Source organism: Micropterus dolomieu, linkage group LG12 (assembly GCF_021292245.1).
Source record: "Micropterus dolomieu isolate WLL.071019.BEF.003 ecotype Adirondacks linkage group LG12, ASM2129224v1, whole genome shotgun sequence".
In the NCBI taxonomy this organism is placed as follows: Eukaryota; Metazoa; Chordata; class Actinopteri; order Centrarchiformes; family Centrarchidae; genus Micropterus; species Micropterus dolomieu.
In genome coordinates this window covers 7,431,784-7,457,106 of record NC_060161.1, presented here as the reverse complement: position 1 = coordinate 7,457,106, position 25,323 = coordinate 7,431,784, and the positions used below count along the sequence as shown (strand labels likewise).

Below are 25,323 nucleotides of genomic sequence, written 5' to 3'. Positions count from 1 at the left end.
GGGCTTGTTCTTTGAGATATATTTCACACATTTATTATTTTTATTAATATATTAATCACTTATTTCCATAACTTTTAATTTTATTTTTAAAGACATTTGTGTTTGATATGCACACATATATGTGTGATATGCAGTTAGCAACGTAGTGAAAAAACAAGGCGTATGGATTTAGGATTCATACCTTAATTAAATACTTAAAAGCAGATATGGTGACCTTGTTTGCAAGCAGTTGTTGGTTTACACATCCAACAGTTATGGAGCAACATTGCCATTCATTAGGAGACCTGTTTGTGTCACTGGATGAATGTATCTGCTGCTGTGTGAGTGCCCCAGGGATGACATTTTTTGTAGGCTAGCCAGGACATAAGCATGGCTGTGGATTCATCTATAAAGGACTTACATTTAATGTTCAATAAGGTAATCCTCACAAATGATAGGGTTCCATTGTTTCAAAGTCAATGGATAATGGTGGTAAAACATATTTACCTATTTCTGGTGTCGAAGACTTGTTACTAGAGCATTCTGACTGCTCTCCGGGACTGTAAACTATAATGTGCCCTGTTATCTAAAGCTAATGCCATAGAATCTAATAATACTTAATATATTTATTTTTAAACCCACCCGCCTCTTATAGGACAACTTTATTTATATCTAATTATCCATTCTTCATGGACTAAAATATGTTTTCTGCCTTAATCCAGAATAGTTTTCTAGTCTCCTAACATGTTTTCTATTTAAATGTGAAGCTACAATGTAATTGGCGAATTTAAAATATCTTCCAAAACATTTGCTCGTGTTACATGTTTTTCAAGTTTAAACAACTATCTTGCAACTGATTTTTACAAGGTTTTCTGTGTTTGTCTTTTTGTATTTCTGTGACTTAAAGTGTTTTCATATAATACACAACATGGCTCTAAAACATCAGTAACCTTTTACAGCATTAGTCTTGTGTTTCTATGTGCAAAACCTTTAACAAATTGATCCATGTCCAGCCCATGATGGTCTTCTCATGAGCCAGAATCCCCAATCACTTTCTCTCATGTAACATAGTGCAGCAGAAGGTTGTAAGGACAATGGATAAAATGGAGAAAGAGCTCTTGCATGCTGCAGAAGAGAAGTTACATAGAGATGATGGACCTCAGATAAGGCCTTATGGGAGTTTGCACATGACGGAGAGGTCGTCTGCAACAACAGAGGCGAACTTCTTTCCTAACATGACTTTTGCAACAAGAATCCCATTAGAAAGTCTCTCACTGCATGCATTACCTGTCAGCTTCTGCTGGGACTCAACATGGCAACATCCAGAAAATAGAGGCGACTCACTGCTTTCATGAGATAAAGATTGTGTCTGGAGAACCTTGTCTGCATCTCTGCAATGTCTTGGTCCAAAATATTGAGAGCTCTCTTCAGATACTGGCTTGGAGTCTCATGGCCTAACAGCAGACAGAACAACACTACCTGTGAGCTGTGAGCTCTTAACTGCTGGAGCAGGGTCATCTGAGTCAAAACTGGTTAATGACTCATCATCTCTCATCAGAGATGCACTGACTACTTCCCCAGCACAGCTAGGATGGCATTTACAGGCTTCAAGGCAACTAGCACTTTCAGGAGGATTCTTATTTCAAAGGAATAATGCAGATATCCATAGCTGCTGCACTGTCTTTCAGAACCTCTTAAAGAATAGCCTCCTGATCCTCCCTAAGGTACTTGGTCACATTATGGTGACTGGTCCACCTCACCTCCAACAGGCGTTTAAGGGAGGATACATCAAAGTTTAGTGACACGTAATGATGATGAAAACAACAAAAATTGTTTTTGCACATGGCTCTGCTAGCATTGCATGGACCACTGCTAAGTGCAGCTGATGGCTATAGCAGCATATGGAATATCCTTCCTTTACCTTCTTTTGCAACAAAGCCCTTAAACCATTCATGACAGCAGGAACATGTTAGCATTAAGTTTGGGGTGTCAGAGTGTATTTAGACAGTTTTAAGAAGAGGCCTGCGGAGAAATCCAGCTCAGCTCCCTTGTCTTTCTCCAATGCATTTTTCCAATTATTAAAAAGTTAAAAAACAAAATTTGTCATTATTCGGGTTAAATTTGCGACAGGGGAAAAAAAAGGACCCATCTAGCTTTACAGAGCACTACAGCCATGGACTCCTGCAGTACCAGCCTGAGGTGAATGTGCGAGCAGTCTAGGCTAAAGTGACATTTGGGGAAAACAGGGGTGGGCTGCAACAGTATAGGCAGTAAACTCAACTTCATGTGAGAAATCTCAGTGTGTAGAAACATTGGCCAGCGGAGTGAAACGACTTCAGTACCAAAACCTTCAATTAAAAGCACAATCTGAGACCCAAATGTAAATCAAAGCCCCTCCACAAGTCAAGCTCTCACATATGTAAATATGTGAGAGCTTGTCCAGGACAATTGTGTCAATATTAGCATTTATAAATCCAGGACTTGTGGGTTTGATTAGCAAATGCTACTCCATACAGCACTTTCACATCCAGACTGTGGAGGTTGGACAGAAGCATATGTTATTACTATGCACTTAATATACAAACAACCAGTCACACTCACACCTAAGGACAATTTAGAGTCACCAATTAACCTAGCTTGCATGTCTTTGGATGGGAGGAAGCCGGAACACCTGGAGAGAACCCACGCAGACACGGGGGAGAACATGCACTGAACATGATATTTTAGTTTCACTCAGAGATTAGCTATAGACTCATACTGGATATTTGAGACAATACTCATTTGGCTTTTTGACCCATAAACAGTAACATGAACAAACATTTAACATGGTAATTTTTAAAAAAATTTCTTTTACAACACAGGGTTGTATAACGAGATTTTGACAGAGACAGTTTGGAAATACATAAATATTAAGCTACTGGCAGCAGCTAGTTAGCTTAGCATAAAGCTAGCCAGGCTTGGTTTGAAATTAACTAAATTTACTTACCAGCACTGCTAAAGTTCATTAATTAACATGTAAAACCACAAACTGCCATTTTTACATTTCTGTTTGTGTACAAATTAAATAAACAGGACACATTTTTATTAGATAGCTTTAGGGAACAAACATGGTCCAAGCAAGTATGCAAACGCAGGCGCGTAGAGCTACGTTAAAATCAAGAATGCAGAACTAAAACAAAGTTGAGCAAATCCCTGAAATGTGGTTGGTTGTGATTAAGACATTTACTGAGCAGGACAGTTTACAGTTTACAGTAATTGCCAACTTTTAATTTAGATTGTGACAGGATATTCAGCTGAACCACGGCTTAAAATCCTTTCAAATATTGAATCAGAAACCTTTGACAGAGGACTGACTTAAATGAGTAAGCACACAGAGTTTTTGATTTAATTTGTTTGATTACTGACTCTTACCTGAACTGATCTATGTTTCTCCTTAGGTTCTGCTGGGTTGGTGTGTTCCATGATTAAATGAACCAACCAAGTTCAGCCTCTACCCAACATGGATATATACTTCTAAACTTTTGATTTAGTTTTTGACATTCTTAACCACACAGTCTGACTGCTGTTCACTGTTTCATCCCCTGGCTTCTTCTCGGCTCTTCTTCCACTATAACCTCACATTCTTCTTCAGGCTCTCTCTGGATCTCTGGGTCTGGTCTGCGATGGTGGCTTGACTCTGTTTCTGCCGCCCCCTGCAGCTCCTTGGGCCCGGCATCCAGGCGGAACAGAGTGGGGACCTGACCCAGGATGGGGTTGCTCTGCTGGAGGCCAGAGATCCACTGGTTGAGGGTGGCCTGGTCTCCCTGGCTGGTCATACACATGGCAAAGACTGGACCCTCATCCACTGGATACAAGACACACAACAGCTGCATTACATACTCAATATGAGGTTACTGAGCTTTTATTCTCCTGAGCAGAATGAAAATAAACCAATAAATGGCAAAATCTTTAAAGACCAACCACATCAGCCCTGAATGCAAGTCAAAGATAAGGAACATTCAAGAAAAAAATCAATGTTAAAATAAAAGCTTCAGGGTTAATATCTTACGGTCTTCCACACTGAAGCTCTCATCGTCCCCGAAGTCGCGGTCCAAATCCAGCTGTAGCTGCAGAGGATAGTCAAAACACCTCTCTGGATCATAGGGCTCCTCTGCCTGTGGAGGAACACACAGATACAGCCGTATGAGCTTCAGAATGAGTGACAACGTGGATGAACGGAAATTCCAGCCTACTACGGAAGGCACACAACACCGCTCTCTGACGGGGTGACGCTCAGGGCTAACCTGAGGGGCATCAGGAGGACCAAGAAAGGCCATAAGCAAAAGACTGAGGCGCACTTCAAAAACAACAACAACAACACGTGCCATCATGGATTACAAACCCACCAACACCACCCAGTGCCGCCTCCTCCCCGACGAGCTTAACAAATTGTATGCACACTTTGACAGGGCCAGTCAGGAGGTGGCCATCAAGGCTGTGCTCCCAGCAGACCACCAGCCCCTAACACTCTCCCCCCACCGATGTGTCTGCCGCACCGAGCAGGATTACTGCACACAAGGTTGCTGGCCCCGATGGCAGAGCCTGGAAAACAGTAACTGTATGTACTTACACAGTACTTATAAGTATGTGTATAAGTACACTTTAAGTATTGTATGTGAGAATGCTGTTCGACTTTAGCTCAGCATTCAACACCATCATCCCCTACAAACTGATTACGAAACTGAGTGACCTGGGCATCAACACATCCCAGACAGACAGCCGTTTGTTGGGCTAGACAAGCGTAACACCGGTGTTCCACAAGACACAACGGTGCGACAACGATCAGTCTGCCTCACCTAGTGCTGCGATGCACCGACAAAAACCTTTCCCTCATCACCAATCCCAGTCAGAATCAGCTTTATTGCCAAGTAGGTGTTGCTGACCTTTTAACTCTTTACAGGGTATATACAGGAAACCAGAAGTGAAATTCAATACCTTTTAAGACCTTTTTCAAGACCTTTAACATAATTTAAGACTGCTGCGCCACTTTGAGCTGTAACCGGTTAAGTCAGCCTCACACCTTTAACGGGGGAATTGTGGAGTTTTTAAAAGGAATTTAAACATATTTATAACATTTTATTGCCTATGTGTGACCAGGTTGTAACCTCACCTAAACATTGAGCCATTCACCAACTTTCTCAGTTGTATATAACAGCCTGTTTAGGCCTACTGTTTTCTATGTGAAGGACTGGTTGGATTTCCTGCGAAAATCCATTGTCTTACACAGGCTGTGATGTTTATGTGCGCAAAATCACTGCATAACATGTGAAACAGATAATGTTAGCTTGCCTGCAAATGCAGACCAGTTGATAACTAGCTGACATAGTTGTAACTTATTTTCAGTCACAAATATGTAAAGTGTATCCTGTTGGTTGCAATCTGAAACCTTACTGCTAGAAGCCACTAAAAACCACACAGCCCACCTTTATCTTACCTTTACTACAAATATATTTTGAGACTGTAAAACTAAACACTCTTTGTTTGTGATAACTTTGATCGACCATTGTATCAATACAACATAATTCAAATAGGCCAGAAGGGAACAAAGGTGAAGAGAATAAAGTGAGTGATGGATAATGTTGGTAGTGTAGGCGGTGTAGCACAGACATTTGCGATCAACAGCTGCTGTCTGCATCCTAAAGCTGATTTGTGTAAACTTTGGTAAAACAGATGTAAAACAGAACAAGGGGAACGTGTAAATCAGTTTTCCGATTCGCACGGATCTATTTTTAGGGGCGTATGAGAGTGAAAGGCTCGCACAGATCCCCGCGCCTAACGTTACACAGAATCATAACTCGCTACGTTCTGTCTGTCTAGTAATTTAGGCTATGCAATATAAATAAATACGTTCACCCACACTTTTACCAAACAAACTCTTTGGACAAAAATGTCTACAAAATTTAATACCCTGTTAAATGGCGATCAAGACTTTAATACTTTTTAATGGCCTTAATTTGCACAAAATTGATTTATTACCTTTTATGACCCCGCGGACACCCTGCTTTAAGAGCCAGAATGTAGTCTGGGTAAGGTGCTTTTGGTTGTTCTAAGGTCCAGGCACAAGACTAAAGGTGACTGCACTTTGTCTATCTGTACTTTGGCCTGCCAGAGGAAATTAGGCTAACAAAATCTGTTTCAGTGAAGGGTCTTTGTATTGCGTGTGTTTATCTTGAATTACCCTGTACAGTTTAACACCGCTTTTAGAAAAGTGCTCTACAAAAGTTACTGTTTATTATTAATCTTTCCTGGATGAAATTCCACTTTAGCAGTCTTGTGTGTTTTCTGGTATAAATATAAAGAAATAATGCAGTTCTTCTAATTTCAATGCAAGAAATCAAGGAGTTTGATTATTTAAATCATAATATAGCCAGTAATTCCTTGCACAGCACTTTCACATCCAGACTGTGGATGTTGAACTGAAGCGTATGTTTATTATCATACTGCTGTTTGTGTCACTGTTCATTCAAAGACATAAAAAATCATTTAATCTTTTTTAAATCACTTAGTTATCAACACTCATGTCAAACAACATCATCAACAGCAAAAATATTTATTAACTGCAATTAACTTATTAACAGAGGGTTTTCCCACCTTCTCGTCAGGCGGTGTGGGGTCAGCTCTGAGGATGTAGTAGTACAGACACGTCTTCCTCAGCCACAGGGGGAAGGGTCCCTCTACAAAGACTGGCCTGCTTGGGTTATGATTGGCAAGCTGCTCCATCTGGCTGGGGCTCTGGATACCTGGTGTCAAAGCAGTAAAGGGTTAGGGAAGGAAAAAAGAAAAGACCAAAAGTGTGAATTATACATACATACATACACACACACACACACACACACACACACACACACACTTGATACCACCATTGTCCTAACAGTAATAAACCAGGAAACTGCGTTCTCTGTACCTCCAAAAATGTTCTGTTGTTTCTCTGGTTTCCTTTCCAGTTAGGTTTGAAATCATCTTACTGCAAATATGTGTCAAAGACAACGATATCCGATACATTTCTGTAAAATACTATAAGACATTAAACTTGAGACAAACAAACAGTTTCCATACCTACTATGTGTGGAAGTGTCATCTGCTCTCCACTCTCTGTAATGTCTGTACAGGGCAGCTAGCGGGAAGAGCAAACAAACAGACAGCTGAGCCTTTGTACTTAACACACCAACATGAGACTGATATCCATCTGAATATCTCGCTCTCAGAGAGAAAGTAAATAATCTTATTTGCCAAAATTCTAAAACAAATCCAAAGCGTACGGTTGTACCTGGTAGACGGTGACTTCAGAATCCAGGTCATTAGCGATGCGGGTCAGGGTGAACCTAGCCAGGTCCACTGGGTCCACAGGCAGCTGCTTGGGGACGGGGAAGGGGTTTATATGTTTGAATTTGGGGAACCAGTACATGATGCGCTGGTACTTCCTCATGGGGTGGCACTTCTCTCCAAAGATCTGGACCAGCAGAACTTTGGTCTCAATGTTGGGGATGACACCTGAAACACAATCATTTAACTGAAGATAGACAGACACAGCTGTATCATTATAAAATGTATACATTTCCCTGACATCTCAGTGCCCCCTCCCTGTCTGGAATAACCCTCTCCAAATTCCAAAGCATTCCAGGAATTCCATGACCATGCTGAATGCTGTGACAGACACGCACCATAGTTCTCCATCTGCTCCAGTAGCTGCACTGCACACTCCTGCTGTCGAGGATAGTGGTTAAACATTCGCTGAATAAAGTTTCTGGGGACGAACACCTCTTTGGGAAAAACATCCAGCAGCTTGTTGTAGACAGCCAAGTCTCTCGCCACGCCGAACTCTGGCATCTTCTTCAGAGCTGCGTAGATAAACTCCACGTGACCCCGCCGTCTCACGTCTCTCTTGGTGAAGACGTCCACCACTTTGTTAAATGTGGCCTTGGTTTTGACCTCTTTGGCCACCTGCTCAAACAGGTCATCATGGGTGACCAGAGACTTGTTCCTCTTCTCGTCATGCTCATTGATGAAGTCTGCGGGTACAGGCCGACTCTTGGCACACGCCGGGCTGCCGTGGAAAAGCCTCAACACCTACCAGTGACAATTGTTTTTGTTTAGATGGAGCTTTGCATTTTAGAAACACAATGTTTCTGCCGTCCTGGTTTTGTTCTAGTGCCCAAAAGCACTGTTTACGTGCTAAATGTGAACTGTGCTGAGTTTCAAAATGTCAGCAGTGAACTGGTTTGTGTGTTTAGGTGCTAGAACAAAATCCGATAGTGTATCTTACAAAACAACAAAAACACAAAAAAATATCAACCAATACAATAACAAACAATGTAAAAATACATATTTATATATGTTTGTATTTAAAAAAATATATGATTTACTTCATACTAAGAAAGGTCCAAATCAATCTATCCTATGCTATCTGCCTTTGCTATTAATGCTAGCTTCATTAAATGCCCAATATTTTGAGCAGAGTCTGGATTCTATGTGTGTAGAATAACGTTTACCTGGTGCTGGGTGTAATGTGGCGTGCTGTGCTGCCTGGAGGAGGCTGACTGGAGCACAGCGCCATACTGGGCAGCAGACCCGGCTGACTGGCCCACCAGTCTGAGACACTGCAGCTGCAGCAGACAGCGGGCACACTTCATGGTGGAGCCATGACACTGACCTTCTGGAAACAGGACTGCAGAGAGACAATGCACATGTCATGGACAGCATCACAAATGCTTAATTGCTTTAATAAAGCAGGTGATTTTATGTACTCAAGGAACTCTGGGAAGGCTATTTTAATCCAAAAGTGACACACACCAAGTTGTTGTTAAGAACTTATATTCGGTAATATTTGACTTATCCACACATTAGACCAACATATGTAATTATTTATATCCCTTACTCACTTACCATGTATGCTGACGAACGTACGAAGAAATTAGTCTCCTTCAAAAATCACCCTCCGTGGACGCCTCCATGTTGAAAAGCCGGCCGAACATCCTGGTTCTACACACATTCGCGTCCCCTAAACCACAGAAACATTAACTCTGTTCCGCAAACTCCCGTTCTGCACATACAGTAAACACACTTTTTGGGTATTTTAATTGTTTTGTTCATTACGCTAAAATGTACCCTGTGGTAAAGCTGTTTTGGTGCCTGCTTCTGTAATTAAGCGGCGCTGAGTTACCGTAATGCTGTGGAGGTAAAAGAGGTGCAAATGCGCACTAGGCTTATTTCTGACAATTAAGATGCACGTGCACTACACAGCCCTGCCGCGGGGTGGAGCCAAAAGCCTTTCAACTTTCATTTGACGGACGCTGGGGTGTAACTTAGCCCGAAAAAGTTGGGTTTCAAGTTTCATACTGCATTCTTTTGGTACACTAACATCTAGATACTCTTCACTGAGTCGCGTTGACTGGAGAAAATAACTGCTGAAGAGAGTTAATAGATGCATTTTTTGAAAGTCATAATACCGCATCTCTGCGTGGGACACCCCGAGAACAGTATCAAGCTAGCCAAAATGAGGTAATGTTAACGTTACGGGAGTTTTAGGGTTCACTTTAAATCTTTCAGCTAGCAATGTGTTTGTTATTCTGTTTCATTTTATTCCAGTGATGGCATACTGTCATTTTATTTCCACGCGATTTATGAATTATTTGAAATCCATTTTTAATAGATTAATAAGCAAAAGCGCTATATTCACAGGAAAACTCTCCACGTTTCCGGTATTCTTGTTGCTTAACCTGACAATTTGAGTCAAGTCCCCAGTGTGCGACTTTCTGACACTCCTCTCAGCATGGAAGACACACCTCAGTCCAGGCTTTACCCGTAGAGGAACTTCACTCACTTACAACTTGGATTATGGATTCCTCCACAAACAGTTTGGGTGAGTAAAGCAACGACAAACGTGTTTTGTGTGTAGTGTTTATAATGTTGAGGGATTTTTACTGACATAATGAGCGTTATGGAAAGTTGACTGGCTTGTTTGTTCGGATGTGCCGCTCACATCGTTATGGATGGAACACTGTGCCAAACTACTGTGGCAATAACTGTTATTTCGCTATTCGGTGAACATACATTAAAAGTATTTTACAAAACTGTAAAACTTCAGGTTTGTTCAGCATACTCTGCATATCTCTGTCATCTGTACATCTTTCGTAAGACAGATTTTAATTTGCTAGATAAGAGTTATAGAGTTGTTTCGTGGTGATAGCGGCTGCGTTCTTCGTTATATTTTTGTGGAAAAGGATAGTGGGGAAAAGACACGGGCTCCTACAAAATATTGACATTTTATGTAAGCTTGGCACTGTCTTACAGTTTATCCAGCTATATATTAACCGTTAAGCAACGCCCTATCCATATTTCATTTTTCAAATAGTTACAGCAGCACTTGTGTAACTGTGTAGGTGTGTAGGACCTTCCGCATACCCTGAAGTGTTAGTAAATATCTGCACTAAGTTTAACTGTCTGCTGTTAGCTGGTTTCGGTTTTAGCGCGTTATAGTAAGCGTTGTATTCAAACAGCTGTCTGGACTTTGGCAAGTCAGATTTAAGGCGTGTGGAACTTTTTTCTGTGTGACTACTGTGAACTTGTGACAGTTTGTTAACTTAATGAAACATTCAGTTTTGTTAAAATACTAATAATAACGTTTTTGTAAATTAGGTTTTGTTTTGCATGAAGTGCTGGCTGTGTTTTTAGCTGCCACTTTAAAAAAAGGATGTGTAAATATGTTTTGCACCATATATGATCTAATATATGATATTTTAACAGACTGTGCATGTTAATGCACAAGCAGTTGACTCCTAAATTGAACTAAAAAATCAGTGTACTCTCCATGTCAAGCTGACATTTTGCAAGCACGCAACAATCCTGAGGGTTTCACAGGCTTTAGCTGCTCTGCCCCTACAGTGCTGACTGTTTAACAGGAGCAATAACTGTGCTGCACAATGCTGCTTTTGTTGCACATCTGTAAGGGCTGCTGTCCCACCTTATGTGCTGATGTTGTGTTTACTTGTCTTGTAAAACGGTGTGGGACAAGGCACTGGGGAACAGTAAATATCACGTGGGGACGCCCACCAGCATCTGTGGGTAAGGCTGCTGTGGTTCAGTGCTGGAGGGACCTGACGTGAAAAATACAGTGTAGAGGCTGCCACTCTTCTCAATGAAGGTCTTCGCCTTTAATTATCTGGTTCTAATGGTTCACAATGAAGGGGATTTAATAACTCTGAAAAGCTGATGTGGGTCTACTGATACTGTGCAGACTGCCTGTGTCTCACTGTCAGCTGGCTTGCACCATGTCACGGGTTGTGGTTAGTGATGCTCTGACAACAAGCAGATACCAATAGGCAATATTTTTCTCCAGATGTATTATCCAGTAGTGTACTTGAGACCGATCTCGGTCTGTAATGTGGTGAACTGGTCTTGGTCTTCACTCGGTCCAGCCCTCCCTCGGTCTTGGTCTTGACATGGCCTCAGCCCCTAAAAGTCTTGGTCTCGATAAACTCTGGTCTTGGTCTTGACTTGGCCTCGGCGGTGCGGTGTTAAGTGCTTTCTGCAGTTGCGAAAAAGTCAAGATTTTAAGACACGTCGACTTTTTAAAACAAAAGCATTTACAGAGGACTGGGTGATAAGGCTGAACTCAATGTCACAATGTTATAAAGATTATTTTTACAATATCACAAAATGCTAAAAGTATGGAAAGTTACATATAAAATGATTGGTTAAATGCTATGAACTGTATTCCCCTGTTGTGAAACACACTGTGTGTGAAAAGTGAATCTTTGCAAACCACATCTTTACTCCACTTTTCAAACAAAAACACAGAAACCTCTTTTGACTCACATCTTCTATAATTTCCTCTGAGTACAAAACAGACAACTAATTCCGCCAAAATTGTATAAGCAGTTATCCAATTTCATAATACATAGTTTACTGCATGTTCTAAATATAGTAGCTGTGAGAGTATAGTGTTTTTGCAGTTAGTATACAGGAAACCAGTGTACGGTTTATGGTTTTGTACTAAGATGAAATTATGCAATATATCTGCCAAATGTCACTTAAACTACATATTTGGAATGGCACTGCCAATTAAACATTGCTGAGATTAACCAAAATCTTTTTCTAAAGATTATTAGCCTACTTCTTTTATGTTTTAAAGCTTTCCTTTGTGCGTTGCATTGTGGGACAATAGCCAAGTGTCCAACAACAGCACACTCAAAAGCAGACCTGTGAATTTAGTATGAATGCTGACTTTTTTGAGTATGCTTAAAGGATAATGTCAGTGTATTACAAGTTGAATTACAATCCAATTGTCAGACTTGCTCAAGGATCTTGCCATTGAACTGTTGTAGTGATGTCTTTATGTTCCCAGACAGTGATGATAACCAGACTAATTCTTTAATATTGTCCTTTTTTTAGTGTGAAAAACAAATAAACAGGCTAAGTCTAAGTCACAACAAAAGACAAACACAGTCTGCTTAAATTAATACCACACAAAAAATTATATATTTTTACGTTTTTATTGAACACCTGTAGACATTCACAGTGCAGGGTGAAGTATGTGAACCCTTGGATTTAATAACCTCTTTTTGCAGCAATAACCTCAACCAAACATTTCCTGTAGGTGCAGATCAGACCTGAAAAATGGTCAGGAGGATTTTTGGACCATCCCTCTTTATAAAACTGTTTCAGTACAGCAGTATTCTTGGGCTGTCTGGTGTTAATCGCTCTCTTGAGGTTATGCCACAGAATCTCAATTGGGTTGAGGTCAGGACTCTGACTGGGCCACTCCAAAAGGCGTATTTTCTTCTGGTGAAGCCACTCTGTTGTTGATTTACTTCTTTGCCTCGCCCATCTGCTGCTGAGCTTCAATTGGTGGAAAGATGGCCTTACATTCTCCTGCAAAATTTCTTGATAAACTTTGGGATTAATTTTTCCATCAATGATAGCAACCCTTTAAGGCCCTGAGGCAACAAAACAGCTCCAAACCATGATTCTCCCTCCACCATACTTCACAGCCGGGATGAGGTTTTAATGTTGGTGTGCTGTCCATTTTTTTCTCCACACATAGGGTTGTGTGCTCCTTCCAAACAACTCAACTTTAATATTTATCTGTCCACAGAATATTGTGGCAGTAGTGCTATGGAACATCCAGGTGCTCTTTTCCACTTGGGACAGCAGTGGCTTTCTCCGTAATGTCCTCCAATGATCTCCATTCTTGTTCAGTGTTTGATGTATCGTAGAGTTGTCAACAAAATGTTAGCAAAATTCCAGAGATTTCTGTAAGTCTTCAGCCGACACTGGAGGATCCTTCTTAACCTCATTGAACTTTCTGCGCTGTGCTTGTGCAGTCATCTTTGCAGAGCTGCCACTCCTAGGGAGAGTAGCAACACTGCTCTCCATTTATAGACCGAGCTCTTTTGTTCGAGGCATTGTTCACATCAGGCAATGCTTCATGAGAATAGCAAAATTAAAATTAGCGTGTATTTTTCATAGGGCAGGGCAACTCTAACCGACACCTCCTACAGTATCTCATGTCATTGATTGGACTCCAGGTTTGCTGACTCCTGACTGCAGTTAGCTTTTGGAGAAGTAATTAGCCTAGTGGTTCAGATACTTTTCCCACCCTGCACTGTGAATGTTTACACTGCATGTTCAATAAAAACAGATAATTGTGTGGTATTAGTTTAAGCAGGCTGTGTTTGTCTATTGTTGTGACTTAGATGAAGATCCGATCACATTTTAGGACCAATTTATGCAGAAATACAGGTAATTCCAAAGGGTTCACATACTTTTTCTTGTGACTATATTTGGGACATAGTGCAGGCGCAGAGATCAGCAGGAAGTTGCATCACCAGATGGCAGCTATTTCAGTGTTTTTCCCAGAATGTTGTGCTACTGATTCTTTTCAGAATAGCAGGCATGCTGGTTTGCTGAAGTTTGAGGGTAGACAGTCACTGTTTCTCTCTTAGGACTAGGAAGTGATCCCTCTTGGTATTAACTGAAATTTGTCTGTATCAAAATCTAATTCAGTACAGAAGCTGGCTTCACATGTCTGGTCCTTTCATTGTTTTGTTTAGTTATTGTGTAGTTATTCTTTGCTCTGTTAAAGCTTGGGTACGCAACGTTGGAGGACTAGCAAGACACGGCTAGATTTTTAAAGGATCCAACTGAAAAAATCCCACCCCTCCCAAAAACATGTTCATGCACACAGAGTGCGTGCAGGCAGACAGGTCCTGCGACAGCCACAGATACCGTAATTTGTTAATTTTTGCGTCAGAGCATTTGATTAATTGATTGTTGTCGGGTTGAATTTCAACAAATATATATATAAGATATGCTTCTAAAATAAATATCTACCCCAGCTTTAAGTTGATAGTTCAAGCTGAATGTTGTCAATTTTAATGAAAACTTATTCTGTTGAATGAAATAGGACTTTGTTAAAAAGCGACGAAAGTACCATTTTGGTATCAGTACTGAACCTCAGGTATTGTATCAGCACTAGTATCGAAAAATGTCAAATGACACCCAGCCCTTGACTCTTTGTACTTCTCAGTTGCCACTACACATATATCAGAAAGAGCAAATACAACTCTTTGTGGACTTCGGCTCAGTCCCCAAACATAAATTGTTAAATCTCTGTTTGTTAAATCAGTAACTAATAAACCTCATCGCTCCTCTCTCAGTGAGATCATCGTGCTGCAGAGATTTATGTTCCATCAGCAGTCACCAAACCAGCTTACTGTTGTGTGATCTGTTTGCAGAATAAGCATAGTCTTGCATAATGTTTGTCTCTGCCTCAGCTAGATATTACATGAAATCTGTGACAGTATGTTGACCTGCTCCACATGTACCATCTCCTCTGGCTTTTTGACAGCTTAAATAATGTTAATTTAAATGTACATTTTTTTAAGAGCAACTTGATCCAGGTTCTCAAAAATATTACGTTTATAATTTAAAATGATTGATATGGTATGAATGACAGATTGACTGGAGAATGCAACTTTCATAATTGATTTGACGAGATCAGCTAGAGAGAAGACTTCACTCTGAGGTTTGGAGCTACAGAAACACTCTGTCGCAGTTATACGTAGGTGTTATTGAGTGGAGGTTCTTCATTTTATTTGACATTCATGTAAAAATATGAATTAGTGCAGCTTATAGTGGAGGAGTTTGCAGTGGAGGTCTGTACTGCCGTGTGTCCACTTCTTTTGATGTTGAATGCTTACTGATGCTTCACACAGTGAGATCTGCATAGCCCAGCCATGCAGATGGTGCAGTTACACTCTCATGCAGTGGGGGAAGAGAAAGTGTTTCTCAGAGAGGATGCTGCTGTCTGTTTCACTTCTCAGATGGGATCTCACACACTAGTGCAGGGGCGTGCAGGATGTTGAGCGGTGGCGAGGCATCAAAATCAAAGAGGACAACACAAAGCAGCGAGCGGCGTGCTTCGGGACAAACGCTGTCTGTAGGTGGTTGAGGTCATTATGCAAGCACTCTTGGGTGAGAGTTAAAGAGAATGAGTGGGTGGGTGCTGTGAGATTATGTTACATGTGATTGTTAACCAGCTGCTACAAGAGATAAATTGGCTGATACTTGTGTTTTAGCACACACTGCATGCAAATTAAGAAAGCATATTTTGTTTTTGGGACTTTGATACATAAAAAATTAAAGTGATATTTTGAGAAAAGGCAGTAAACCAGATTACTAACAGATTTACTGTAGATAAAAAGTCAAACAGGAACACGTTTGGATAATTATATATGCTGCTTCCATTCTACTTCAGGCTCTAATTGAGCTGGATCAAAAGGGACTTTTTTGTGAACTCATACTACAACCAGTTGAACGAGAAAGACATTGTAGCTGTGCACAGACACTCAACAAAAGACTCCCATCAGTCCAAGAGTGTGTGGCTGTGCAGCTGTCAGGCAGCCAGCCTCCCACAAGACCTGGAATGACCCCGAGCCTTTCAGAAAAGTGAAAATCAAACAGAGGATTTGTATTCCCTGCTTTGGAATCAAATTCTTCTGCATTTTCTTTTTTTGAGATCATTGGATACTTGTGGCTTTTCATCTGAATACCAACAAACTCTCTGCAAACTCGCACTCACTTGTAGGAGGTGTGATTCATCAGCAAAACATGTTTTTGATAAATTGATTTGATGCATTTTCCTTAATAACCCGAGCCATAAGTTAATAATTTGTCACAAAGCGATTGGAATTCAATAAGTCCCCTTAAACTTGCAAACTAACCTGGTTTTCTTCACTGCTGCCTGGGCTGGACTAAAATGTTTTTTTAGGTAATTATAAGGTTTTGATTCAGATGATGCCTGAATCCTGATCGGTGCACAGAGATGCATGACCTTTTGCCAACTGAGCCCCTCAGAGCAGTAAGAGGAGCAGAGAGAAAAACACAAATACAGAAAACTCTCTGAAACAGTTTTAACTTAAGCTAATGGAAGACGCCATTGCGCATAGTAATTAAAAATGGGATTTAAGGGCCTTTTAAGGTACTTACCTCGTTTCAGAAATGATCATTATTGTCATACAAGGGGCGATATGTATTATGCTCTGGAGATCAATATTACAAGTTTGACCTTAAACTACTGATATGATTTGCTCACCTGTATTACTGACAGACTTCTTTACTATCACCAGTGTTGGCTTTCTGTCAGTACTCGACTGCTAGAGGTTAGAAAATTACAGGCACAGTGTGTCAGTTCACACTAGATTGTTTATGTAAACAACACTATGTTGGTCTTTTTTTAACAGTGAAAAAGGCTTAATCACTCCATATCATTTTAAATATCAAAACCATTAGGGTGGTGTTTCTTTCTGTAACAGTTCATCTTTGCCAAGATAGGGTTGAGTCATATGAAGGGATGACTGCATATACTGTGTAACAGTAGACTGTGTCCACCAGTAGAGATTTGGCAATGCCGTTTCCACAGCAGGAGCTATCCCTCTGTGTCTCTCCTACAGATTCGGGGGAGGGCTATGTGGCAAATCAGGACAGGATTCTCACATGATCTCACAAATCCAGCTGCCTCGCAATGTAACATGATTTAGGCAGCGGGACTGCTTACCACGTTCATACATAGGGGTGGTGATGGCGCATAGATAAGATGCTTGCCTTTGGTGTGGGAGACCTGGGTTCACCATTGTGTCCCTGAGCAAGACACTTAACCCCTAGTTGCTCCAATGTATTGCAATTGTAAGTCGCTTTGGATAAAAGCATCAGCTAAATGAATAAATGCAAATGTACATGACAGTTGGTGGCGGTAATGCACCTCTAAGCTGGTTTGCCAACATCTGCAGAAGAAGTGAGTGGCAAGAAAACATGGAGGACAAGAGTGAAATTCCAGATACAGAGCAGGAGGTGCTGTTTTTGTATAGGAGTTCCAAATAAAAGAAAAAATAATCAATTTCTTCATTGAATTTACTGAGAAAAATAATGTAGGCCTTAACTAGATTATATCTGAGGGTTGAAGAAAGGGCCTCAACATTATAAGATAATAATTACTATTGGGATTAAAATGAGAAGTAACATTTTAGGTTTGAAGGTGAAAAAAAGAAGTGACGGTATTTGGAAACTTTAGAATATTCCAAAGTATTTATTAGAGCCAAGGAGACAAAATCGGATTCAGTGGTCTGCCATGTTTTATATGCCTGCATGCATCATTTACCGTCAGTTCATCTGCGTGCTGATACTTATTGGGCAGGAATGTCAGATGACACAGTTTGCAGTGGAAACTAGCACATAGAGAAGCTTTTAGATGACATGACAACATTGAATAGCTAACCAGAAATGCCAGAAAGACAAAGTCATTTCCAGTGACCCCGTTAACACCGTAGTTGTATCATCCGATTAAGTCTTAATATTAACCAGAACTCCAGTGCTGTTGCATTTAATGTGGATCAAATTCCTGTCTCACCTGAGCTGTTGCCAGACAGCTATGAGTCGCCCGCAGTCTCGTAACTGAAAAAATGAAAAAAAGAACAGGGGAATCTCACAGTAGAGCGAGAATGCAATCGTGCCTGCAGATCTGTGTGTGTACATGCTGGTATGCTCCACTGTATAAAATGGTAACTGATATGTTTGTGTTGCGGTTGTGTTGTGGTTAGACCTTTATGCCAGTCTCTAAAATCAGCTTGTCAATGTTTTTTTGTCACCCGCCTATATCTTATAATGTAACATTGTTGATGTGACATTTAATTTAAGAGGATGAAGACTTTTGATTTTAGAGACCCCATAACTGAGGGAAACAGTGCACCTATTCTAGTGAGTTGGTGGCTCACAGGCAGACAGCAGACATCTTTACTTTAAACTGTACTTAACTCTTTCACTGTTATTGCTGATAATAGCCAAGTCATCAGGATATTGTTTGTTCTGTGCCACTCAGCAGTGGTTATCATACTGAAATAGTCATAGATCATACATGCATATGCCTTTTTAAAAACTGCACCTACTGCATATGGTATCAAAGATTGACGTTTTGCACTCGACCAATAAACTGAGAGGAGGCAATGTGAACTAGTTCATGTATAGAATAAGCCTATGTGACCCCCCTCCCAGAAACAGATCCTGTGAAGAAGCTCTTTTACAGCTGAGTGGGTGTGGTGCCACCAAACTGGAGTTATTCCCAAGATAGACCCACAGAGACAGAAATCAGAGACATTTCTGACATGCTATGTGTTGACTAAAATCTCAAAGTGTTTTGGACCTCACTTGTATTCTTGAAGGTCCACATTTATTTGGCGGTTTGGTATTTATATGTGTGAGCAGGAGTTGCAGATGGACCCAGGCTGGTTGTGAATGGTTAACAGGTTCTCCCCCGAGGGCAAATTCAGCAATAAATAGTGCCTTTGGAGCAAACTCCAACTTCCTGTTTGGTTTGCCTTCCTGTGGAGATTGGCCAGATGTAGACAGTATGATGTCCTGTCCAGATACACAGTACTGCGCCAAAGCTTTAGGCAGGTGTGGAAAAATGCTGTAAAGTAAGAATGCTTTCAAAAATAGACATTTTAACAGATACTTTTATCAATTAACAAAATACAAAGTGAGCAAAACGAAGAAAACTCTAAATCAAATCAATATTTGGTGTGACTCCTGAGTGATGGTAAATGGTTGATCAACACTTGATGACAAACAGTAGATCACTTCACAAATCTGAGGTTGAACATTCAAAACAATTATGATAAAATCTTTGACAACAAATAAATATTACATTATATATTATTATTATACTAATTATTGAAAATGTTTTTGCAATATTTATTGTTATTGTTTTATTGTCCTACTGTATAGCTTAGATTATAATCTCTCAGTCAATCTAAAAAACTATTTGGCCATCAGTGACGCTGCGTTGGTGTTTGGCAGATGAGCCCTGTAGGTGGGCTGATCAGAAAGTGACAATCTGAGTCAGAAAAACACACTGAGCCATGAGACTTTTTGTTGGTGCAGCTATGCAGCTACCAGGATTATGGCGTTTCAGCCATTGCTTTACATCATTAAACCACGGTTATACTGCGCGATCATGCGCAGTAGCGCTGGTGCCAACAGGAAGTGGCCCTGTAGTAGTATTTTACTGGTCCAAAACTGGCTTCACTGCTCTCCATTCAAACCAGCGGGGAGGCTTTGTCCAGTAATATACTGTCTATAGCTATAGCCAGTGTGCTGCACAGCATCGGCCAGCTACGGGTGGTGGGCGGGGACTCTGGTGTTGTCAGAGAATTACTAAGCTTATTAGACGTGAGAGGCGTCACTTGGTTTTATTTTCTTATGCCAACTTTTGTATTGAACCTTGAACTGAGATTGTTTTTGTTTGGTTGCGGGGCTCCAGAAAAGGAGGTTTTTGTTGAAAAATGGACTCTTGTGGAGATTTGAACTGAGATAAGGACTGAATTCAAATTAGCTTTATTGGCATGAATGACTCATTAATTGGCGGTTGAACTGTGGATTTTGTATTGAGCATTTTCTGTTTAATACACTGTGGTGAACTTTGTGTTTCTTGTCGTCTGTAGGTAGGCCTACCTCATGATATTATATGACATTATTTAATGCCATGACTTGACTCAAATTATCTTTGTCTGAAGTTATTATAATTTGATACTTCTTCTCCACCACTGCGCTTAATAATAATTCATGCAATTCTTGCATCACCTATTTTCATCATAACATAGCAAAGAAAGAATGGTTTATGTTTAATCTATCTAATATTGTGTTGGTCACACTACACACTGTTTTATTGCTTGTCCATTCTGAATAATACAGAAGATAAAGAGCTGAAATAATAGCATATTAAATCGCAATATTAGTTACAAAAATCGCAATTAGATTATTTTCCAAAATCATTCAGCCCTAGACCAGGGCCAACAAACTTGATGGCAATGGTGACAGTAGAGAGTTGATGGGAGATGAGGGATGACAAAATAGCAAAAAGAATCTGGGGATTGGATGGTAAGCATCTTTAATACCTCGGCCACCAGCAGATCCCCCAAAATGGTCAGGTTTAAATATTGAATATAAAGAATATTGACATAGATATCATTAGCATCTAAACAGAAATGTAAAATGAAAACAACATGCAGGTCTGGCCTTACAAAAGACAACTCCCCACCACAAGTATTTTAAATTCTCTGCGGCTACGAACCCATGTGAGCCAAGTACAGTGTACAAAGGAAGATTTGCTAAGAATACAGCTTTAACACTAATGTGTTCATCCATCACTGTCTGAGTGCTGGAGCTGAATGAGGTTCATCTGTGTTTAAAAAGGGAAACTTGTTTATTTGCTAACGATGTTGGGTCTTTGATGCTCCTCGTTGACTGATGAAGGCTCTTTTTCCTTTGAGCAGAACGAGGTAGGAGGCCTGCAGGGGGAACGAGCTTTTAGCATGTGTTTCTGCTTTTCTCAGCCTTTTCCTTCCACGTTTCAGCATCAGCCTCACAAAAGGAGGCTTGGAATGTTTTAATTGTTTATCATCAAGTAGTGTTTTAGTGAGGAGAGTTTAGGACGGCTATTAAAACTCCAGCCACTTTCAGTGAAAGTCTGCACTGGTGGGAAGACCCAGTGTTTAGAACTGGCGCCTTTCACAAGATCCCGTGTTGTCAGCTATTTTTGTATCTAAGGCAGCATGATTTGGAGAAAAAGTCATATTGCGATTCGATATAATGGAACAAACGGTACTATGAGTCTACTTGCTTCATTATCAGTGTCAATGCAATAAAATACTGACATTTTGAAATGTGTTTTTCTCAGCTCGAGCAAAGATACTGATTTTGCCCCACTGTAAACAGCAGAGGAACTAGTATTAGTATTATAAGTACTGACAAGCACATCGGCTGAATGAAAAGTTGAACATGTTAAAAAACAAAAGGCACTGGTACAGCTAACATTAAATGGCTACTTAGCCAAACCCAAACCTTCCTTATCTTCTACCTGCTTTCTTCTGTCTCTCTGTCTCTGTGGCAGAGCGACCACAGCACTGGTTGCGAGTCCGACTATGTTTTGAATGTTTATGGCAGGGCGGAGAGGGGGGTTACGGTAGGATGTCGTCTTTAATGTTACTCACACACTGCTCATAAATAATTTCACTGGTTTGCACGTATCTGTTTTTAGGGGCATTTGCAAGAGCATGGTGTGGGCGGGTAGGCCTGTAATGAGCAGACTGCAGCTCACACAGAGAGGAGAGCGTCACACACACGGCACACTTAAAAAAAAAGAAAAGAAATCACACCCTTTTTGCGGTTATGTACAGGATGACATCACAATTGCGATTAGATTAATCGTTCAGCTCTATTTGTATCTCCACCATACTTTCTGGACATACCACATTACATTCCTACCATGTATGGTATCTGTCATTTAAAGCAGTGGTTCTCAAAGTAAGGTCCGGGGACCCCCAGGGGTCCATGAGGAGTTTCCAGGGGGTCCCCAGCAAAAAGGGGAATCATTTATTTTCACTATAATTCCACCCATAAGCAACATAGAGACTGAACACGTGACTATTTTGGTCATGGATTTCATACACATTCTGGAATAAAACATCTATAAGCCAAAATCCTATCAGATGAGCGATCCTGGGACAAAATCTTATTAAATGGGGGTCTGCGGTCTAACAAAATAAATATCTTAATAGAAAAATTAAGTGCTGATATGTTTGTGATTAAAATGGAATTCAAACATTTTTTTGATTCCCCCGCCCTAGGCTGAAATTCAACACTGAATGCTGGAAAATAAATTACAATCATATTTAGAATAACGTTATTATCTGTAATGTTCATGTATTGTATTAGGACCATTGGCTCCATGAGACTGACTAGCTTGCCCTTTGCAAATCCCCCTGCCAACGCCACAAAGCAACCAACGCCAGACCTGCCACACGGCCAAACCCAGCTTATTTTAGGTTACAGTTAACTAGCTTACTGTTCACTCAGACAGAAATAAACTCATCAACATCAAAAATTGGAAGCACAGGGATTCGATTCAGTGCAGTGGCAAGGGGTGCATTCACCTCAGGTAGAGAGCTGGCATAAGAGCTAAACTAACTCAGCTTGGACCTCAGAGAGCGACTCGTCTTCTCTCTAGCTGATCAGGTCATGTCAGTTTTAAGAGATACATTCTCCCAGTTAATCTTTCATTCATATTGTATCAGTTAATTAAAATTAGAAACATACATTTTTTAAAGGTTCAGCCAAGTAGATGTGGCAACAGAAACACTGTGTAGTGCCACATCTGAAGGATACTTCCTGACAGGAGTTACTTACTGAGGTTCACTACGTGCCTAAATAAAGATATTCTTCACCCATCTTCACATGTGGGAAGGTTGTATTGGATAGTGCTTCGAAACAAGATGATATGCTTAACCTAAGTCACGCTGTGTCATTCAAGTCACATGCAACATGTTCTAAGGGGAGACAGTCTGAAACAGAATAAAGCTAATCCTGACCTTGGGTTGTCTAGGACAGTGGTTCTTAGGGGTGGGGGGGAAAAAAATCGATACAGCATAGTATCTGTTATGGCAGACTAGGCGAATGGACTCAAAAGCAGACTCGGGACAGGTTAATATCCAGGAATTTAAAGTTTATTGAAAGGTGGGGTGAGAGCAGAGCAGAGGGCAGACCAGGGAATGGAGACCAGCGAGTGAACTTCCAAGCAGGCTGTGAGCTGAGTGTGGCAGTGATCCTGAGCACAGGGAGACAAGGTAAGTGATCTCACTAGAAACAAACAATAGTATATATGACAAGCAGCTAGTTGGCCGCAACGCAAATACCACTGAAGTAAGCTGACGATCTGGCAACAAGTGAGGTGAAGAACCGGGTTGATATACTGCAGAGTCTTGATTAGTGGAATGTGGATCAGGTGTGCAGGTGGAGTGCCAGGCCCAAAGTGAGAAGCCACGCCCAGACAACACAGACAGACAGACAGACAGACTAACAGGAGACACAGGGAGGGGAGAGAACATAGACACAAGGGGTCGGGGAGTAGAACTGCAGACTCACAACAGTATCTTGATATTTGCTATGGCAATACTATATCGATACACGGACGCCAAGTATCGATATTTTATTATTTAAATTGCAGATGGGAGTTTTAACTTTTTGGTGCTAGAATAATAAAATCTATTGCTTTTTTAGTCCACTAGAAAGCTTAACAGGACCATATAGAGGACTGAAAAAGTGATATGAACAAACAGAGAAATGTATCTTTTTAGATAAACAGATGTTGATAAAGTTTGACTTTAGGGACCTAATTGGAAGTTGGAAAAAGGTAATAAATTTCAATATATCTCAATATATTTAAAATCGCAATAAAATCGAATCGCAACATAAATATCGTGATAATATCGTATCGTGGGGCCTCTGGTGATTCCCACCCCTAGTGGTTCTCAAACTATTTTTGTCAAGGACCCCTAAACTGACTCAAATTTGACCACGGACCCCCATTTGATAATATTTTGTCCCAGGGTCTCCCATCTGATAGGAATTTTTTCTTTTGTATGTTTTATTACAGAAAGTGTATGCAACCCATGACCGAAACAGTCATACATTTTTTCATTGTGTTACTTATGGATGGAATGTATAGTGAAAATAAATGATTCCCTTTTTGCTGGGGACCCCCTGGAGTCCCCTCAAGGACCCCTGGGGGTCCCCGGACCCCGCTTTGAGAACCACAGGTCTAGGAGATAGACCACAGCCATATCAAGGCAGCTGCGCCAGTCCAGTCAGCAAAACAGACTGAGGAGAGACGGAGTTTAACTTGCTTTGGAGAGTCACAGCTCTGCTAATGAATGTAAACCAGGGAAACACTATGTGATATTTAGTATCTGATCGGACTCAGTATTGAAAATCAAAGTCATGAGACTGATTTGGTGAATGAAAACAGTATTTGTGCTTTAAAGAGTAAGCAGCAGAATGCTGTGTATGCCACCTTTAGCTATTTTCTTGAGATTGACCATTATTTGAATAAAGGTCAATCTCATCTCGAAACTTTAAAGCCGCCCTGGATGTTGTAATGCTCACAGCTAGTCTTAACCCTGAGTCCATTTTCAGCCTTAACCAAACTCTACCGTACCCTGCAGCTACATCATTTTGATACATTTTGCTAGTAAATATATAGGGATGCTCCAAGTTCTGTTGGATCAGCATCAGCCCCAATCCTGACCTCGTCAGCTGGACTGGGGGTATTGGCCAAATCCACAGTGACTGATCCACATTAACACTACGTACAGTTTTCTGATCTGCTCCACGTATTAGTTGTGGTGGTTGATGCGTAAAGCTGCTGCTGATACCATGCCACTTTCTGCTCACGCTTCACAGTAAATTCACAGCTCAGTGTTGTTTGCAATTTTTGTACACAATACCAATAATCCTACAGCATGGTGTGTGTGTTACATGGATTAAAGTTGAAGTTAGTTGGTGGTGGAACATGATGGTGTCTCGCTGATGAAGTTTATGCATTGTAACAACGCCATTTCACGAACCTTACAACAAAATAATACAATTTTGTTGACATATGAATGTGTCCACTGCAGTTGTTGTTGTATCAGTACTCTGTATCATCACATACTCTGAGTTGCAAATGTGAACAAACAGAGAATCAAAGATAAATAGACAGAACCAGCTGATTCTTTTTTTCAGCACATTTCTGTGCAGGGATAATGTGTGTGGTCTCTGGAAATTCCAGATGAGTTGCTTGTGTCACTTCATTAATTGCTGCCTTTTCCTACGCTGGCCGCAGGTTTCTGTGTAAGCTTTTACTCTGATAGATCGGGGAGGAAGTGTGAACTCTGAAGGGAATTCTCTAGAGATCAGGTGAGTCAGGTCAGAAGACAG

The 25,323-nt window shown here is 40.7% G+C and overlaps 1 protein-coding gene and 1 long non-coding RNA gene across 3 annotated transcripts; one reads left to right on the top strand and one right to left on the bottom strand.

The window, feature by feature from the left end:
• Window positions 1–3,044: 3,044 nt before the first annotated feature.
• ecsit (ECSIT signaling integrator) lies at window positions 3,045–9,180 on the bottom strand. Its single transcript, XM_046065672.1, has 8 exons — window positions 8,902–9,180; window positions 8,508–8,683; window positions 7,680–8,085; window positions 7,286–7,509; window positions 7,075–7,132; window positions 6,610–6,758; window positions 4,028–4,133; window positions 3,045–3,823 (listed from the first exon to the last, which is right to left on the bottom strand). The coding sequence occupies exons 2-8, from the start codon at window positions 8,646–8,648 to the stop codon at window positions 3,546–3,548; spliced, it is 1,362 nt and encodes a 453-aa protein (XP_045921628.1). The 5' UTR covers window positions 8,649–8,683; window positions 8,902–9,180; the 3' UTR covers window positions 3,045–3,545.
• Window positions 9,051–25,323, top strand: LOC123981055. Of its 2 annotated transcripts, none has more exons than XR_006827662.1 (3): window positions 9,051–9,516; window positions 9,697–9,877; window positions 15,342–15,457. It is a non-coding gene; the product is annotated as an uncharacterized LOC123981055 (long non-coding RNA). The 2 variants fall into 2 exon arrangements; XR_006827661.1 differs by lacking the exon at window positions 15,342–15,457 and adding an exon at window positions 25,229–25,323 and having other exon boundaries at window positions 9,052–9,516.